The sequence below is a fragment of the Garra rufa genome, chromosome 13 (assembly GCF_049309525.1).
Source record: "Garra rufa chromosome 13, GarRuf1.0, whole genome shotgun sequence".
Taxonomy (NCBI): domain Eukaryota; kingdom Metazoa; phylum Chordata; class Actinopteri; order Cypriniformes; family Cyprinidae; genus Garra; species Garra rufa.
In genome coordinates this window covers 9,327,607-9,347,676 of record NC_133373.1, presented here as the reverse complement: position 1 = coordinate 9,347,676, position 20,070 = coordinate 9,327,607, and the positions used below count along the sequence as shown (strand labels likewise).

The following is a 20,070-nucleotide window of genomic DNA, read 5'->3' as shown; positions in this document are numbered from 1 at the left end:
CATATGGAATTATTTTCTTGTACACCCCTTTTGGTAACATTTTTAGTATTTTATCAAAAATGAGTGCTTTTAGTACTGTTTTTTTTATTATTTTGACTCAATAAATGAATAAATTGGTAAATAAAATTAGTTTTAGTTTTTGCTTCATGTTTTGGCTACATCACTTTGTGTGTTTTAAAAAAAAAAAAAATTATATAAAAAAATTATTTAATTATTTTGTTCTTATTTTAGTTAAATCATTTTATGTGGCCTTTAAAAATTGTAGTTTTTAATGCTCCTTTATTAAATAAATGCATTTTTAAAATGTGGCTTTTTAAAAATAATTTGTAAAAGCTTTTAAAAGTTTTCTTAATTTTTTTAAATGTTCCTTTATCAAACAAATAAAATGAAAAGTTTGTTCTTTCTTTTTCTTAGGTTGGACAATAATTCATGTGCTTTTAGAATTATATATTTTTTTGTTGTTATAAAATAAACAAACGAAAATCACGTATTTTTTGTATTTGAGCCGGACGTCATTTTATGTGGCTTTTTGAAATTGTTTTAGTGTTTTAATGTGTTATTACTAAATCAGTCAGTCAGATAAAAATTGGTAAATAAAATGAGTTTTAGTTTTTGCTTCATGTTTTAGCTACATCACTTTATGTGGTTTTTAAAAATGAGTTTTGTGTTTTAATGTTTTCTTTTTTTATATTAAATAAATACATTAATTTAATTATTTTTGTTCTTTTAGTTAAGGCTTTTAAAAATATTAGTTTTTAAAGCTCCTTTATTAAATAAATTAAATATAAGACATTTTTAGCCACATCAGTTTATGTGGCTTTTTTTTATTTATTTAATTTTTTTAAATGCTCCTTTATTGAATAAATAAAATAAAATGCTAGTTCTTTCTTTTTTTTTTTAGGTTGGACAATAATTTATGTGCTTTTAGATTTTTTTTTTGTTATAAAATAAACAATCACTTTTGTTCTTTTATTTATTTATTTAATATAAAAAACATATTATATTAAATAAATTAATTAATTTAATTATTTTTGTTATTTTAGTTAAATCATTTTATGTGGCTTTTTAAAAAATGTTAGTTTTTAATGCTCCTTTATTAAATTAAATTAAATTAAATTAAATTTTAGCTACATCAGTTTATGTGACTTTTAATTATTTATTTATTTATTTTTTTCATTTTTTAAATGCTCCTTTATTAAATAAATAAAATGAAATGTTCTTTCTTTTTTAGGTTGGACAATAATTCATGTGCTTTTAGATTTTTTTTTTTTTTTTTTCAGTTTCTAAAAACTGTTGCTTCAGTGTTCCATACTGAATTTCAGAAATAAGTTTAGTACCTGTACTAGAGTTTTTTAAAAAATTTTTATTATTGTTTTCAATTAGTGAATGAATAAATTAATAAATGTTAAGTTTTTGCTTCCTGTTTTCGCTACATCACTCTATGTGGCTTTTAAAAATTAGTTTTGTGTTAATGTTTTTTCTTATAAAATAATAAATACATTTAATTTAATTTAGTTCTTGGATATCATTTTATGTGGCTTTTATATTTATTTATTTATTTTAATGCTCCTTTATTAAATAAAATGATTTTTTTAGGTTGGACTTTTTTATATACCTTTTTTGTTATAATAAACAATTTAACTTTTTTTTCTTTTTATTTCAAATGTTTTATTTCAGGCGTCATTTTATTTGTCTCTTAGAAATTTGTTTTATTATTAAATCATTCAATCAATTAATATTTGTTTTTGCCTTAAGAACCGAATTAAATTCATAATTCATGCTTTATGCTGCTTATACGATCAGTTTAGTGTTTTAATGTTTTTATTTTATTTATGAATAAATATAAATACATGCATTCATACATATGTTTTCATTCTTTCTTGATTCAGGCCATATATTGGTTTATGTGGCTTTTAGAAATTAGTTTCTGTTTTTATTGCTTTTATTAGCACTTCAAATAAATAAAATTAATTTTAATTATTGCTTCTGTTCTTAGGCAAGACATCAGTTTATGTTGCTTTTTTAATTAAAAACTTCCTTTAAGGGTGTTTAAATTTTGTTGAAAATGTATTGCATGTATATAGTGTGTGTAAGATGTTTTTTTTTTTGCTGTTTGTATCACAGAAACATGTTATTGGCTGAGAGGTGTTGTCTTTTAAGTGCTGAAATTTTGAAGAGTCAGACCAAATACTCCGATGCTGCCACACTTCTGATCAAGATGACCAGTGAGGTGAGCCAAGTTTTAGAATTTTGTAATAGTCTAGACCATTGTTGCTGTATTACACCATTCAGGCAAACCCAGTGCACTTCACTTCCTCTTTCTTTCTCTGATAGGACTCTGATCTGCGGAGTGCACTCTTATTGGAGCAGGCGGCTCACTGCTTCATTAATATGCGCAGCCCCATGGTGAGGAAGTTTGCCTTCCACATGATACTGGCTGGTCATCGTTTCAGCAAAGCCGGACAGGTATGATGGCAGTTGCAAGAAACACATCTTCCTGAAATGTACGCAACTGTCCTTTTCAGCATTGCATTGAGTCAGTGGTTCTCAAGCTGAGGGTCAGCATCTACTAGGGGGTCTCAACACATAAAATAGGGGCTGCAGTATGGCATAAAAAGACAAATCAAGTTATAAAATAAGCTAAAATAGCAACAACAACAAAAAGAGAGAGAGATGATTCATATTTCTCAGTTTATTTAGTTCCCTCAGCAACTGCTATTTTTATTTAAAGAAATAGTTCACCCAAAAATGAAAGTTTTCATGTTGTTTTGAACCAGTATGAGTTTCTTTCTTATGTTGATCACAAAATAATATTTTGGAGAACCAAAGTTGTTGGTCCTACATTGACTTCCATAGTAGGGAAAGAAACACTATGTAAATCAATGGGGACCATCAACTGTTTGATTATCAGAAATACCTTTTTATGTTCAACATGAGAAAGAAACTCATACAGGTTTGGAATGACATGACGGCATGTATATGATGACAAAATTTTAATTTGTGGGTAAACTGTGCCTTTAAGAACCAGGATTCCTACAGTCTTGGACAACCTATATACAGTGCCTTGCAAAAGAATTCATACCCCTTCATTTTTTTCACGTTTTGTTTTGTTGCAGCATTATGTTAAACTGATTTAAATCACATTTTTTCCACATCAATCTACATCTCATACTCCATAATGACAAAGCACAAAACAGGTTTGTAACAACTTTGCAAATTTATTAGAAATAAAAAAACTGAAAAGATCCCGCTGCATAAGAATTCATACCCTTTTCTGGGACACTCGAAATTTAGCTCAGGAGCATTCATATTGCTTCTAGATGTTACTACACTTCGAGTGGAGTTAAACTGTGGCAAATTCATTTGAATGAGTATGATTTAGAAAGGCAAACACCTCTAAGAAAAGGTCTAACAGCTGAAAATGCATATCAGAGCAAAAACCAAGTCCTGAGGTCAAGATAACTGATAAGGTAAAAAGGTGAGGCAAAGAATGGCAGATAATTGCCAAATGCAGATGTGCAAAGCTTGTCACATCATACCCAAAAAGACTTGAGGCTGTTAAAGGTTCTTCAACTATGTATTGAGTTAAGGGTATGAATACTTATGCAATGTACTTATTCAGTGTTTTATTTTTAATAATTTTGTAAAATTTGCAAATCTGGTTTTTGCTTTGTCATTATTATGGTGTTTGGAGTGTAAATTGATGTGGGGAAAAACTAATTTAAAGCAGTTTAACATAATGCTGCAACAAAACAAAATGTGGAAAAAAATGAAGGGGTATGAATACTTTTGCAAGGCACTGTATATTTCTAATTCTAAATTTATTTTAAATATAATTTTAATTATATATATTAAAAAAAAACTTAATTATATTCCATTATGGATTATTTAAAAAACTAAAAATAAACATAAATAAAGTAATATTATATTGACATTTTATAATAAAAGCTAATAAAAATGACAGAATGACAATTAATAAAACTTTGACTAAAATTAAGAAATATAAAGCAGAAATATATTTATTTTGTAATTTTCTAAACTATATATGCATGTATGTGTTTATTTATATACATATACATATGTATAAGCCATTTTTAATGTATTTATTAATGTATTTAAGTAAATAAACACTATATTGACATTTGAAAAGTACAAAAACTAATAAAAAATGACAGAATGAAAGAAAAATTGATAAAGCTTTACCTAAATGTAAGATAAAGCAGAAATATTTTTTATATAGAAGTATACATTTATTTATTTATTTATATAAAATAATACTAAGTAAATAAACACTATATTGACATTTGAAAAGTACAAAAACTAATAAGAATGACAGAAAGATTAATAAAACTTTAACAAAAAAAAGTATAAATATAAATATATATATATTGATTTATTATTTTTATTTTTAAAATTTTAAAATAACACTTTATTACTGGAATATCATAGAAGTGAAAAACATTTTAAGCCATATATTTTTTTTTTAATGGAATATAATTTTTTAACAATTCTAAATACATTTAGCCAGGCTGTTTTTGTTTTCTACTCTTTTTTTTTTTTTTTTTTTTTGCTATTTGCCATTTCTAAATATTTATTGGAATTGTTGAATTTATTTATAATTATTATCACATGTTGCCATTTCTGTAAATAAAGTTTAAAAATGAGCAGTTTGTCATTATAGCAAGTATCAAACATCTTGTGAGGTATTCAGATTTTGTCTTAATTTGCTGCGTTAGATGGATCAAGAGTTGAGATAATTGAAATGTAATTTTATCGAAGACCTTTCATCTGCTAAAATTAGATTTTCCCTTGTGACATCCTCAAAGTGGATGAGATATGCTTTGGATGGATTTATCACTTTCTAAATATTTAAAGTCATTGCAGTGAGTCCTCTCAGCCATTAGTCAGACATGGTCAGTGCATAAATGCAGTGGAATTGAGGTCATTGTGATCTCTCATATATATAGGAATGTACTTTTAAAGATTGAACCTGTGGATATAAGCATGAAACATACATCACCATTATGCCAGGCCTCATCGTGGGCATCAGATCTGTTTATAAAAAGGTGATATCCTGCTTATATGTAGATTGACTAATCTAAGTTCGTTGCAAAAGCTTGCAAGGTCTGAAACGCCATTAACTCTAAAGGGATCAGAAAAAGCGACTGTGTTTACAGAGTCAGATGAGGTCAGGCTGTCGATTTTCACCTGGAAGCTGATGCTGCTTTAACAGCTGTGAAAGCTGTTGAGCGTTGCAGTAGCATGAAGTGCTCTCACAGATGCAGACGCATTATTTTAACATGCCAAACAGTTCACACTGTCTCTCTCTCTTTCTGTTGCAGAAGAGACATGCGTTGAGGTGCTACTGCCTGGCATTGCAGGTGTACAAAGGTAAAGGTTGGACACTGGCTGAAGATCACATCAACTTCACCATCGGTCGGCAGTCATTCACTCTGCGGCAGCCAGATAATGCAGTGGCCGCCTTCCGGCACATTCTCATCAACGACAGCAAACAGTCAGCTGTACAGCAGGCCGCTTTCCTCAGGGAATACCTCTATGTGTACCAGGTTAGCAACACATATAGGCATCACATGACTTAAAGGGAGAGTTCACTCAAAAATGAAAATTACCTCATGATTTACTTACCCTCAAGTCTAGGTGTATAAGCCTTTCTTCTTTCAGACGAATACAGTCGGAGTTATATTAAAAAATGTTTTGGTTCTTCCCAGTTTTATAATGGGTGTTCAGATATTGAAGCCCAAAAAAGTGCGTCCGTCTATCGTGAAAAGTATTCCACATGGCTCCAGTGGGTTTATAAAGTCCTTCTAAAGCTTTTAAAACTTTATAAACCGTTAAAAACTGCAAGTGCAGTAATATCGCGCAGCACTTGTGCAAATGCTAACCTAGCTGGGAACTAATTTCAGGCGCTGTGTTATATTGCTCCGCCTGCTTCGGCAGCAAATTTCCTTGACTATTACGCCGGAATGGAGGTGTAGTTCCTAATCTTATCGGCCTAGAAAATCGCAGCTGTACATTTTCCGCCCGTATTAGCACACGATATAACTACAGAAGAGTCAAGTTTTAAATAGGACAAATATCGAAACTCGTTGGTCATTTTTGAATGCAATGCTATTGGTCTAATAGGATTCAATGATCTATGCTAAGCTATGCTAAAAGTGATATCGCCAGAACAGGAGAACGGCTGAATGGATTTCAAAACGGTAAAACTCAATTTATCAACCCGGGGGGGGGAGTAGAGAATGAGCCTATTTCTAAAAAAAAAAGTGGAGTGTTCCTTTAAAATGGTGCTTGAATTTGGTTGTACAAACCCTGAAATGAATAATGTATTATTATTTCAACCACAACACTATGGTTATAGGTTATAGGTTTTTTTGACACAAGTCAGCGCTGTTTATAACAGAGAATTCTAGGCAGAATTCAAATGCTTTTCGCTAGATCTTGCAGACACCGTTTTCATTGTGCAGCAAATTCAAACACTTCTTACTGGATCTCGCAGCAGTGTGCAGTAACAGTGTCGCAAAATCAACCTGGCTGCCGTGTAAAACTGTTTTGAGCTCAGACAAGTTTGTTTGCTTTGCGGTTCAAACTCATAAACAGTCCGCGTTGCGTCGCAAAAAGCGTGGTTTAGTTTTGCTTTCGTTTCGTTTGTCGTTAGATGTTTCTCATATGCAACAGAAGTGGCAGCGCTTATGAGTTGAACAACGCAGTGGAATAAAAGCGGTAACTCCTCCCCATCAACCTCTTAGGAAAAGTAAAGTAATTAAATATAAATCGATTCTGAGGTAAACCAATCGATTTTTAATTGTTTCAAAAAGAATCGTGATAGTTAGGTGAATCTATTTTTTTCTCTCACCCCTAGCAAATAGTAAACACTAATAGTAAAAGAGCATTTTTTTTTTTTTTACACTGAACCAGCACTTTATCTTATTTTGCTCTCAGAGAGCAGCTAGACGTTGCTAATGTCACATTCAGGCCACTGACCCAGTTTTTTCCCACCACAATCAGACTTTCGCCTTGAGTTTAACTGTCTGTGTCTCTGCGTGAGACTGCTCTTTCGTCATCATTTGGTTGAGTCTGTTTCATCAGTGCTCTGGCCTTGGGTTGTTCTGGTCCACAAAACTCCATCTCCTTCAAGCACCCGGCCTGAATACATAGTAAGAGGAAATCACAGCATTCTTCTTTGTTTTGTTTCTAATGGGAGTTTTATGATGCCTTTTTAGCACTCCAGGAATAGTTGGGTGAAATATCAGGGTCGCGTTTCATAGAGAGTTCATTGATACAGTATATGATCATTCTCATCCATCTATAGACCCTTTCTTTAAAACACATTCCCATGTGTTTACCAATATGGTAAGACACGTCAGTGTTAATTTTGACAGAAAATTTTAATTTAGTCATTTTCTTTGGACTAAAATGCCATTTAGTTTTAGTCATGTTTTAGTCTTCTGAATTGTTTTAGTTTATGTCTAGTTTTAGTTGACTATCTACTGTAAATTTAGTAAAATCGAATGGGTTTAATTACACAGGGCTCGAAATTGCGACCGTTTTGGTCGCATATGCTCCCAAAATTTAATCTACGCGACCTCAAATTATATTTATATTATTCTTTATATTAAAATTAAATAAAACCACTTCTCATAAAGCAACAAGAACATCGTCTTCTTTTCAATGTAATGCCAATGGTTATATAGAGTAATTATGCATTCTTTATAACAGCTTATTTACTACATACTTTCATGCAGACATATTTATATAAATTTGGGCTACTAAAGTGATTCAGTCAAGAGCAGTGAGTGATTATCTGTTTTTTTTTTATTTATTTTTTTATTGTTTGATTACCATCGATGCCATGGACAATATCAACTAAGTTAGGCTGCTGTCCCTTTAAAAATGAATGCGTGGATGCAATGTATTAATATGCGTCCAATATTCTCCCAGCTGTTTACATGAATACTCGTCACAATGGACAATTCAACATAATTTTGTGTGAACTTCTCCATTCATGAGACAGGAAAGAGTAATCCTGTGATGTGTGAGAGGCACTGCTTCAGTGTGTGCACTCAGAAAATCGGACCGAATTGAGTTCTCTTGCATCGTCAAATTTATCCAAATGTCTGCTGTTTTCTTTCTCCCAGATGTTCACATTTTTTAACGTTTTATGAGACGTGCAGCAAAAGTATGTCAGCTTATGTCCCGCCGGATAGATCAATAGGCTATAATACAGTTTAAATGTACGCATCTAACCTCCAAATTCATTCTGAATTAATCTCTTCCCAAATCGTCCCTCCCTAACAATTTTGTCTCAATTTTATTTGTTGATGAAAATGTCATTTGTCATTCAAAAAAAAAAAAGTTTGTTTCGTTATAATCTCGTTTTCATCGGTGCAAAAATAAGAAATTGATGAAAATTAACACTAAGAGACACATTCGCAATATCGAGCAGCAAAACTAGCTGTTTTGTACAGATAAAAGAAGTTAAGACTGAAAGCTAGACCCATTAAATTTACAAATGGCTGCATCTGCTTTTCCAGCAAAAGTTAAGTGAACAGTTATCTTTTTACTCATAGTTCTAGATATTTGGGGGCGTATATTTACTGTGCAGCAGCACTGCGTGATCACATGAGCTTTGTTGGCCAATCAGAAGGCTTTTATAGAAGAGATTATACTCACTTGTAAGTGAAAGCAAGAGCCATTTCTTTAAGTGTTGTTGTTTTTTTTTTTTGACACCTTTTGACATCTTTTGTCCTCAGAGCATGAGTCAGTTGGCCGGTGAAAGCTCCCTCCCGCAGCTGCCTCTGCCCTGCCTGCACAGCTCACAAACGCGCGTCTTCTTCGGCCATGAGCGCAGACTCGCCGAAGGTAAGCACCCTCTGTCTGTCTCACACATTCATGTACACAAAAAAATTCTGATGTCGTTTAGTCTTCCTCATGTCGTTCCAAACTGTTATGCATTTCTTTTTTCTGTGAAACACAAAAGAAGATATTTAGCAAAATGTTCATGCTGCTCTCATGCATACAATAGAAGTTAGCAGAGGTTAGGACTGGCCAAATTTCCCCCTAAAATGACACTTTTTATTATTGTTATTATTTATTTTAATTTAATAAAATAGTTATAAAATAGTGTGTGTGTGTGTATATATATATAAATATATATATATATATGTGAGTATATACAAAATGTGAAGAATTTTAAGATTTATATATTAATATATTTATAACATAAATTATTATTATAATATAAATAATAAAAATACACAGCACACACACATATATAACAAAAACGTTTATTTTGGATGCGATTAATCATGATTAATTATTTGAACAGCAACTTTTTTTTAAACAAGGATGCGATAAAGTGATTAAAAGTGTCAGTAAAGATGTTTTCTTTTATTTTTATTTCAAATAAATGCTATTATTTTGAACTTTCTATTCATCAAAGATCCTGAACAAAATTATAACAGTTTACACAAAAATAGTAAGCATCACAACAGTTTTCAACATTGATAATGCATTTCTTGGCAAATCATCGTATTGGAATGATTTCTGAAGGATCATGTGACTCTGAAGACTGGCGTAATGATGCTGAAAATTCAGCTTTGCATTACAGCAGAATACATTAAATTTTAAAACATATGATGGTAGAAAAATGTTATTTTAAAATTGTAATATTATTTCAAAATTTTACTGTTTTTTTTGTTTTTGTTTTTTTTGTTTTCAAAATAATGCAGCTGTAATTTTAGTCATTCATATGAAAAGCAAGCATATTGCCTTAGAAAGGGAACTGAACAGTGCCATAATTGACTTTTCCTGCACACAAATAAACATAGCACAGCGCTAGTGTTATGAATGACATTTTACAATCCACATTAAGTTGCGATGACCTTTCTTTCATCATGCCCACAGTGAAATGAAGATGAACACAGTACCATTTATGTACTGAGATAAAGTAATTTCAGGAGAAAACCCAAAAAGAGGAGCGGTGCTGAGGGGTTGCTCCTTACATGACAGAATAAATTACTTTTAAAATAAGAGAAAGGACATGTACTACCACATTCGATATCTGCAACAAACTTCAGTTCAATTAAAGAGTATCAAACAAAAAGACTCATTCCAGGAATATAACGGAACTCAGATGTGTGTTAAAAAAAAGGTGAGTAAACGATGGAATGAAGAGAACAGGCCTGAGGATGTGTGCAAACCTTTTTAATTAAAGTCTTTGCCCGGATCTCACACTGAAAGGGAGGGTGGCTTTAGTGGTGTGTGTTGAATGATGAATATATGTGTACCTGTTGTCTCTTCCAATGCGCCAGTTGCCTTAGGCTCTGAATCCGAAATATCCTATGAGACACCGGCTGATTGGACATAGGCCAACTCTATTGAGTTTATGTTTTTGATTTCCATAATTTTCCCTTTCCGCTGGCATGATTTGTCAATCATGTTTGTAGGGAGAGAAGAAATGTGTGAAGAGAAACCCAATGGTCATGTTCTTAATCATGAATGGGAATGATCCATAGACGGCTTCAGTGGAAGCAGAACATTTTTCGAAGTAGGGCTGTCACATGAATAATCGCGATAAATTGCATCAAAAATAAAATTAAAATTAAAGATAAGAAGTGCTTTTTGCATTTTTGAATGCTCTACATTAGCATATAATGAAACGGGCTGCTAAAGTCAACAGATTTTACTAACAGACCTTCCAATCTCTGCGTAAAAGTAAAATAAAAGCTGCTTCCAGCTTTCTAAAATCATTTTTACACCCCTTTAAAATGGCTCCAAATCTCAGGTGAAAATTGATATTTTGACCCTCCTCTACAAAATAGTGCATTACTGCGTAAATATGATTCTGTGACATTTAATATTTTGGCTTTCGTCACTATGTATGTTTCTAAATTTAAAGCACAAATTGATACATTTTCAGCCATTGTGCTACATTTTATTAAATGGTTTTAAACTGCATTTTTCTTTATATAATAATTATACATAGATATGACCAGGTTGTGTATATACAAGAAGTCGAATCATTTATTTATATTTCTGGAAAGAGGAAGAGAAACAAGTTTGTGACTTGTGTAAAAATAGTTTGAGTGTAAAGCATGTTTTAATAGAATGTCCAATTTATAAATGATATTAGACAATGTATTTACTCAGGAAATATACCAAAAGACATTTTTTAAAAAGGTCTCATCCAGAAGAATTTTAGAATTTTTATCGTTAATTAAAATTTAAAGATTCTATATGATTTTTCTCAGTACTTTTTTTTTTATAGTGAGTTTTTTATAGTGATTGCTTCTTAAGAAAATATTATATTATTTTTAATGATATATTGAAATGATACTGTTAATGTTGCCATCACCTGTTACAGCCCTTTTTAGAATATGTAATATAGTCTGAGGTTTCCCCAGAAGGTGTCTGTGAGCTTTTACAACTCGTACCTTAGATACATCTATTTGTTTTTGATTATCTTGTCAGTCGTGCTGAAATTGCGTTTCAAAGCCATGACAGTTTAAACTTCTGATATACGGTTTTCTGAGCACACATCCCAAGCACGTGCACAGAAAGCGACTGTCACATGGCACGCGTGTACTAAGTTCTCTTTCATGTCTTATTGCGCTTAAACAGTCAAATATACACATGTTTATGCTAAAACACACAAGTTACAATTAAATGACTCAATAAATCCACTGCTTTCTTGTCTCCTCTGAGACTGGCACTCTAAAAGGTGTTCTGTGCTCATCTGTGCAGCCAAAGACAGAACAGTTAGCATGCTTTGCTCAAACATGGCGTTAGAACTGGTATACCACTTGCAAAAACACAATGACGGCACCATGGGTGAAAACGTGCAAATTAAAGACTGTAATATTGTAATAAGATCGCCATCACTGGGGGAGCAAAATCTGAGCTGCTCATTTTTTTTCTGTTACTGGGTTGTCCTTTTTAATGTTCTTAGGTTGGTAGATGCATCGGGGACACGATTATAGCACTTAAACACGAAAAAAGTCCGATTTTCATGTGTCACCTTTAAATTTTCTTTACATGCTGTTTGTCTTGTCTGTTTATGATCACTGATCAGACTGACTGGCATGTACAGTACAAGTTGAATTTTGTAATCTCTGATTTGATCCACAGGTGAGAAACAAGCTGCAACGCATGTCTCTTTGGATCAGGAGTTTGACCGTGACCTTTCCCAGCTATGGAGGGAGTTGGAGGAGCGGGTCGTCGCTGTGGCCAATAGAGGGACGGTGCCCATCACCTTCCAGCCCTCCCAATGCTGTCTGAACAGTCAGACGGATAATCTCAGATACCCCCTTGCTGTGGTAGAGGGTATGTTTTCCCTTCTACATCACCTCCTTTTTAAGCATTTTTATTTGTGCTTTATATGTGGTCTTCTAATTTTTGATTTAAAAAAAATCCACAAACTGTTAGTTTCTGTGGAGGTTTTGATGCACTTTAGGGTCATTATTGCGTTTGATGTCCCGCGGGGCTGTGTTTTTGCTTTATTACTGTATTTTTAATTGGACTGAGATGAATTATTCACCATTTGCTTTCCTCTCTATGTCATGAAATCTAAGAGAACTAAATGAAGCATTGCTCACCTGGATTTTACCAGGATGTAGCGATGCAATTTAGACTATTTTTCATCATGAATTAGGGACCATAATGGCTGAACATTCACCTGCCAACACCTCACAGCAAGAGGGGAAGATTAAAGAGGAACAGGAAGAACCTGCAAACACCCTTTAGTGATGCTGCTATGTTCCTACTTATTTGTATTCCTCATTAGCAAACATTTCAGCACCATAGCACATCAAATAAAATGTACTGTTATTAAACAAAAAAATAATTCAAGAGCTTTTGTGTGGGATTAATTACCTTCCTAATGATGTATAGTTAAAGGCTGCCAGCATATCAACAAGTAACCCTGTTTTTCTGAAACCCTATTGTAATTGTTAGAATGACCAAGGATCAGCAGTCTCCACGTAAAACTGATCGGGCAGACCAAACCGTAAGTCGTAGAGACTTGAAACTTTGGTAGCACTCCCACCGTCTACAATGTCACCAAGGCTTGCCCCAATCAGCCTGATGGGGGCGCTGCAGCAATCAAAAGTGCATTGCAAAGGAATGCCAATGCGTTTGAAAGGGGTAGGGCTGCATTTACCAAAATGTCTTTGTCTTTTGAACCGAATGAAATATCTTCTCCAAACTCACATCAAGTATGTAAGAGCTAAATCTGAGGTCACGTGAGAAAATTATAAGAGGAAAAAACATAAAAACGTCTATAACTATGCATCCATTTGTCCTTTTGACATGAAAATCAGTATGCATGGTCTTGGTCCAAAGTGCCAAAAGGCTACGAGGACATTTGTGTATCTCAAAAAACATGGCTGCCATAGAAAGATGAATTTCAAGCACTTATTAAGCTAGGTTAACAGAGGCTGATTGGAACAAAACTTGGTGGGCCTGTTTGTCTCATGGCCCTAAAGGTCTGTGAGAAATTTGAAAGAAATTGGCCACTAGGTGAGGCGATATCGCAACTTTTTGAGCATAAATGTCTATTGCACGTTTTTTCGCACATGATTGAGAAAATGTAAAAAAAAACTACTTTTGCGAACTAGTCCTAGGTTTTTCGCTCAATCTGGAAAAAACACTGCAGTGCAATTCTCTGGACTCTGTAGGTCAATAATTATCAAAAAAAAGTAAAATTTCCCCCTTGGGAAGCTTCAACGGGGTCATTTAGAAGAGACCTGTCTATAAATGGCCGCAAGCCCATAAAGCCTAAACAAAAACTCATTCATAAACATTAAAAAAAAAAATCTATGGCAAATGACAAGTATTACCAGTAAATGCTTTTTAAATAATTGATTTTAGGTGGATACAGGCTTGTTAAATAACATCCTATATACGGTTACACGTGTTTTCTTTCTCAGCTGTTTGCTTTCATTTAAGACCTAAATTACTGTGTTTACTAGGATTCTTGCTAAGACAGGCATTTGGACACACAAGTTGTGTGTATTTAACCATTCAAGGCCTATAAAGCAGCAAAAATTACTCTGTTCAATACTTCAGCATCTCTCAAGTGCATGCATATAGAGAAATGAGTTCTCTTTCGTTGCTTATTGCGTTTTAACACCTTAAAATCAATTGCTTTTAAACCGCAATGCTTAAAAACACTTGCAAATGATTCCTTTTCATGAGCCCCTTTTCATGTGAGCATGGAACCGCTATAGAGACAATAGTCCAAAATCTCTACAAGTTGACAAATTTCTACTGGTTAATCTTATCTGCTGGTATATCGCCCATCCCTACATGAATATATGTGTATATAAATATATATTTTTATGTGACTTATCAATAATTCAAAATTTATTGAGCCTTGTATAGTTATACTGTACTCGCTCAACTAGTACATCCTCAGACCTGAGTCATGTATTGTTCTTGTTTTCTCTCTTGAATCATTTTCTCTCATGTTGTTTGCTAATAATAAATTAGCTTCTTTCTTGTTTTTGCGTCACAGAGCCCATTATTGTGGAGGTAGTTTTCCGTAACCCCCTGAAGGTTCCTTTGGCTCTGTCGGCTCTGTCTCTGCTGTGGAAGTTTACTCTGAAAGACTTCTCAGGCCCTCAGGGTGGCACAACAGGAGAAACCATCAGCAATGAGAAAGAGGCAGTGTCTTCGAAAGAAGTAAAGCTGTTAATCGCCTCATAGTTCATCGTGCCTGAGGCATCCAGCTTTGAGTTTTCCATCAGTTTGATTAACTTCTCCATTTGAATCCATTTCAGGCCACGGCCCTCAATGACATCATTGATACGCAAGTCATTCCCGAGTTCACCATAAGCCCAGAGGAAACCAAAGTGGTTTGTGCATCTTTTTCTCTTGTCTGCCTTCTTCTAATTTTTCCTTTTCCCCATTTCGATTTACCTGAATTAGCTTTTTGTTTTTGTTTGTTCTGGTCTGTCTCTCTTTTGCTTTCTCAGGCTCGTTTGAAGCTGCTTCCTCATAAGACAGGAGAGTTGAATGTTCTCGGTGTGGTGTACAACCTGGGAACAGGAGAAGTGGGCAATAGTGAAGGTGTTACACAAACACACATTCTTTGATGTTTTGTAGACACTGAAACCTCAGTTAGTGTTATTTATGTGATGTAATGCTAACTGGGTATGACTGGTTTGTGCTGCAGGCTCACAGGATGGGGATGTGATGTGTGTTCGTGGACAGCAGAATCTGGAGATCCAGGGGCCTAGACTCAATTTGACCAAAGAAGAAAAGACTTCCGTCAAATATGGACCAGACCGCCGCTTGGACCCCATTGTCACTCCACCTATGCCCTTACTAGAGGTGTGTTTGAGTAAATTAAACTTTGATTTTAAAGAAGTAGTTCACTTCCAGAACAAAAATGTACAGATCATTTGCTCACCCCCTTGTCATACAAGATGTTCATGTCTTTCTTTCTTCAGTCGTAAAGAAATTGTTACTTGAGGAAAAAATTTTAGGATTTCTCTCCATATAGTGGACTTGTATGGTGCATGTGAGTTTGAACTTCCAAAATGCAGTTTAAAAGCAGCTTCAAAGAGCTCTACATTATCCAAACAGAGGAAGAAAGGTCTTATCAGTTGAAACAATTGGTTATTGTTTAAAAAAAATTAAAGTACAGTCGTGGCCAAAAGTTTTGAGAATTCCATAAATATTGGAAATGGGAAAAGTTGCTGCTTAAGTTTTTATAATAGCAATTTGCATATACTCCAGAATGTTATGAAGAGTGATCAGATGAATTGCATGGTCCTTCTTTGCCATGAAAATTAACTTAATCCCGAAAAAAACTTTCCACTGCATTTCATTGCTGTCATTAAAGGACCTGCTGAGATCATTTCAGTAATCGTCTTGTTAACTCAGGTGAGAATGTTGACGAGCACAAGGCTGGACATCATTATGTCAGGCTGATTGGGTTAGAATGGCAGACTTGACATGCATTCCATTGTTAACCATGGTGACCTGCAAAGAAACGTGTGCAGCCATCATTGCGTTGCATAAAAATGGCTTCACAGGCAAGCATATTGTGGCTACTAAGATTGCACCTAAATCAACAATTTATAGGATCATCAAGAACTTCAAGGAAAGAGGTTCAATTCTTGTTAAGAAGGCTTCAGGGCGTCCAAGAAAGTCCACCAAGCGCCAGGATCGTCTCCTAAAGAGGATTTAGCTGCGGGATCGGAGTGCCACCAGTGCAGAGCTTGCTCAGGAATGGCAGCAGGCAGGTGTGAGCGCATCTGCACGCACAGTGAGGCCAAGACTTTTGAAAGATGGCCTGGTGTCAAGAAGGGCAGCAAAGAAGCCACTTCTCTCCAAAAAAAACTTCAGGGACAGATTGATCTTCTGCAAAAAGTATGGCGAATGGACTGCTGAGGACTGGGGCAAAGTCATATTCTCCGATGAAGCCTCTTTCCGATTGTTTGGGGCATCTGGAAACAGGCTTGTCCGGAGAAGAAAAGGTGAGCGCTCCCATCAGTCCTGTGTCATGCCAACAGTAAAGCATCCTGAGACCATTCATGTGTGGGGTTGCTTCTCATCCAAACACAGCCATGAATAAAGAATGGTGCCAAAACACCCTCAAACAGCAACTTCTTCCAACAATCCAACAACAGTTTGGTGAAGAACAATGCATTTTCCAGCACGATGGAGCACCGTGCCATAAGGCAAAAGTGATAACTAAGTGGCTCGGGGTTCAAAACGTTGAAATTTTGGGTCCATGGCCTGGAAACTCCCCAGATCTTAATCCCATTGAGAACTTGTGGTCAATCCTCAAGAGGCGGGTGGACAAACAAAAACCCACTAATTCTGACAAACTCCAAGAAGTGATTATGAAAGAATGGGTTGCTATCATTTAGGATTTGGCCCAGAAGTTGATTGAGAGCATGCCCAGTCGAATTGCAGAGGTCCTGAAAAAGAAGGGCCAACACTGCAAATACTGACTCTTTGCCTACATGTCATGTAATTGTCAATAAAAGCCTTTGAAACGTATGAAGTGCTTGTAATTATATTTCAGTACATCACAGAAACAACTGAAACAAAGATCTAAAAGCAGTTTAGCAGCAAACTTTGTGAAAACTAATATTTGTGTCATTCTCAAAACTTTTGGCCACAACTGTATATACTTTTTAACCTTAAATGCTTGTCATGTCTAGCTCTGCGTGTTTACAAGATAAACATGCAAAGATCACATGTTCTTTACAAAAAAAGGTAATACAAAAATGTTGAAGTTGGAGGAGAAAATGAGATTGGAGTTTTTTTAACATACCCTAACTGTCTTGAACTGGAACACACAGAGTACATGAAGAGCTAGACAAGACACAAAAATTTGAGGTTAAAAAGTATATAAATTGTAAAAACATTTTTGTTTCGCTAGATAAGACCCTTCTTGCTCATCTGGAATCGTTTAGAGCTCATTGAAGCTGCATTTAATCTGCAATTTCGAAGTTCAAACTTGAGGGCACCATAGAAGTCTATGATATGGTGAAAATTTCTGAAATGTTTTCCTCAAGTAACATAATTTCTTTACGTCTGAAGAAAGAAAGACATGAACATCTTGGATGACAAGGGGGTGAGTAAATTATATGTAAAATTTTGTTCTGGAAGTGAACTTCTCCTTTAGGCTTTAATAAGCTACAGGACCTTAACTGGTCCCGAGAACTGAGAGCAGATCTAGTTTAAAGAGCTCATCACAGTTAAAGTGAGACTGTTTAATGATTTACAATGTTCATATTGCACTGCAAGGCTTGAGTGTTATATTGAATATTCACAATATAGTCTGAATGATTTTGGTGGGGATATGTAAAGTATGGTATATTGTGAATATCGCAGTGTTTTGAATAATTTATTAGCATATCTGGTCTGCAAAAATCAAGTAAGAGCTCATTTAAAGTTTGGGGTCAATAATTTTTTTTCTTTCATTTCACAAATGAATACTTTTATTCAGCAAGGATGTGTTAAATTGATTTAAAAAAAAGTGATATTAAAGACTTATATTGTTAGAAAAGATTTCTATTTTAAATAAATGCTGTTCTTTTTAACTTTTTTCATCAAATAATCTTGAAAAAAGTATCACAGGTTCCAAAAAAAATGTAAGCAGCACAACTGTTTCCAACATTGATAATAAAAGTAAGAAATAAGTATATTAGAGTGATTTCTAAAGGATCATGTGACACTGAAGACTGGAGTAATGGCTCATGAAAATTCAGCTTTACATTACAGAAATAAATTATATAATAAAGTATATTGTTTTCTGAATTTCTGATAAAATAAATGGAACTTTGATGAGCGTAAGGGACTTTTAAAAAAAACATTAAAAACCTTACTGATCACTAACTTTTCAGCGGCAGTGTACTTTGGTTAAAATTCCACAATGGTCATGTAAAAAGACACCTTTTAACCTGGTCAAAAACAGCTCTGTTCACAGTGACCCATTTCGTTGCAAGCCTCTTTAAATGATAATGAGCTACTGTTCACTCCGCCCCTCTCTTTAGTTTTTTCCGTATTCGGTGGCGCATTACCATCAAAAACAAAACTAATCCGCTTCGTCCTCAGTAACTCTGATTTGGGAAGAAAATAAAGACTCTTATGTTCACTTTTACATCCAACTACAAAACACCTGCATATGCCTACGAGACTTTGTTGTGGCTACAGCTGCTTGAGGAGGAAATAGCATATAGCTTACAACTGGCTAAGAACAGAAATATGCTAATACAGGACAGTCCATAAGCGGTCGTGGGTGGGGCTTAAGCAGTATTGGCTTGATAATTGAGACTGTTTTAGTAATACACAAACCATGTAATTACTGTTTCTCCTTCCTGTTCCACCCAGGTGTTTTTCATTAACTTCCCCACTGGATTATTGTGTGGTGAGATCCGAAAAGCGTGGGTGGAGTTTGTGAATGTGAGTGCGGTCCCTCTCACTGGTCTTCGAGTGGCGTCCACACACCCAGAGTTCTTCACGTTTGGCGGTGCCGCCTCTGACCTCACCCCGGTGACCCCCACAGCAGCAGAGCACTGTTCCGCATATAAGACTGTGGCCATGCCCCCGTCAGAGGCGACCGTGGCGCTTGTTTCACCAGCAGCGTTTGGGGTCACCAGCGGTGATCGGCCGGTGGTGGCAGAGATTCCCTTATCACGAGGTGTTTTGGGACCTGGAGAGGCGTTACAGATCCCACTGTGGCTAAGGGGGCCTGACCGAGAGGGTGTCCATGAAATCAACTTCCTCTTTTACTATGAGAGTATAGAGAAGACTGCCAAACTCAGGTATGTGGTCATTAATGCTTTATTTGGGCTAATAATGAACAGGACAATGAATTGCGCAGGGTTCAAGCAGGCTTTCTCAGGCCGGTGTAGATTTTGGCAGATATATTGCTGGACTGTTATTAATTCACTAAGTGCACTTGGATTTATGGGTTTAAGCCTTTGTCTTATTTTCGTTTTGCATTCTAGGGAATTAAACACAAGACTTCACATGGTAGTAGAAGTCTGTTGTTTAAAGATATGTTTATTTGCAAAAACAGATCCTTTTTTATTATTTTTTAATTACATTTGTAGTTATTTTTACTTTACACTGCAGTTGTATTAAGATTAATTGGAATGCACATTGAAAAAAAAAAAAAACATGAGTTATCTGGTTTTGCAAATTAACTCTTCAATTTTATTATTTAGTTTCACTAAAACCTAAGTATACTTTTTGATATATATTGAAAATGCAATATCTGTAAAGCAAATAAATATAGATTTTTTTGGCAGTACTAATAAAGGTTATATTTAAGTGTTTGATAACAATGTTTAATTTAATATATATATATATTAGGGGTGGGCATAGATTAATTTTTTTAATCTAGATTAATCTAGATTAAATCTTGGAATTAATCTAGATTAATCTAGATTAAAATGGCTAATTTGAATTCTGCTGAAGGCATTCAGAATATGTGTGCTACCCAAATAATGACTTAAAGTCTTTGAGAATGGATCATAAAGCTCATAAAGCTGTTCTATGATAATTTGTTGATGAAAATAAATTATG

At 34.5% G+C, this 20,070-nt stretch overlaps 1 protein-coding gene across 3 annotated transcripts in view; it reads left to right on the top strand.

Annotated features, from left to right (window-relative positions):
- The window catches only part of trappc8 (trafficking protein particle complex subunit 8), a 67,560-nt gene that overhangs the window by 25,027 nt on the left and 22,463 nt on the right, over positions 1 to 20,070 (top strand). For all 3 annotated transcript variants that reach the window (XM_073817054.1, XM_073817053.1, XM_073817052.1), the window contains 10 exons: positions 2,125 to 2,230; positions 2,335 to 2,466; positions 5,343 to 5,567; positions 8,772 to 8,880; positions 12,148 to 12,342; positions 14,534 to 14,700; positions 14,799 to 14,873; positions 14,994 to 15,087; positions 15,194 to 15,351; positions 18,871 to 19,304. In XM_073817054.1, coding sequence (XP_073673155.1) covers positions 2,125 to 2,230; positions 2,335 to 2,466; positions 5,343 to 5,567; positions 8,772 to 8,880; positions 12,148 to 12,342; positions 14,534 to 14,700; positions 14,799 to 14,873; positions 14,994 to 15,087; positions 15,194 to 15,351; positions 18,871 to 19,304 — 1,695 coding nt within the window. The remainder of the gene's footprint in view (positions 1 to 2,124; positions 2,231 to 2,334; positions 2,467 to 5,342; positions 5,568 to 8,771; positions 8,881 to 12,147; positions 12,343 to 14,533; positions 14,701 to 14,798; positions 14,874 to 14,993; positions 15,088 to 15,193; positions 15,352 to 18,870; positions 19,305 to 20,070) is intronic.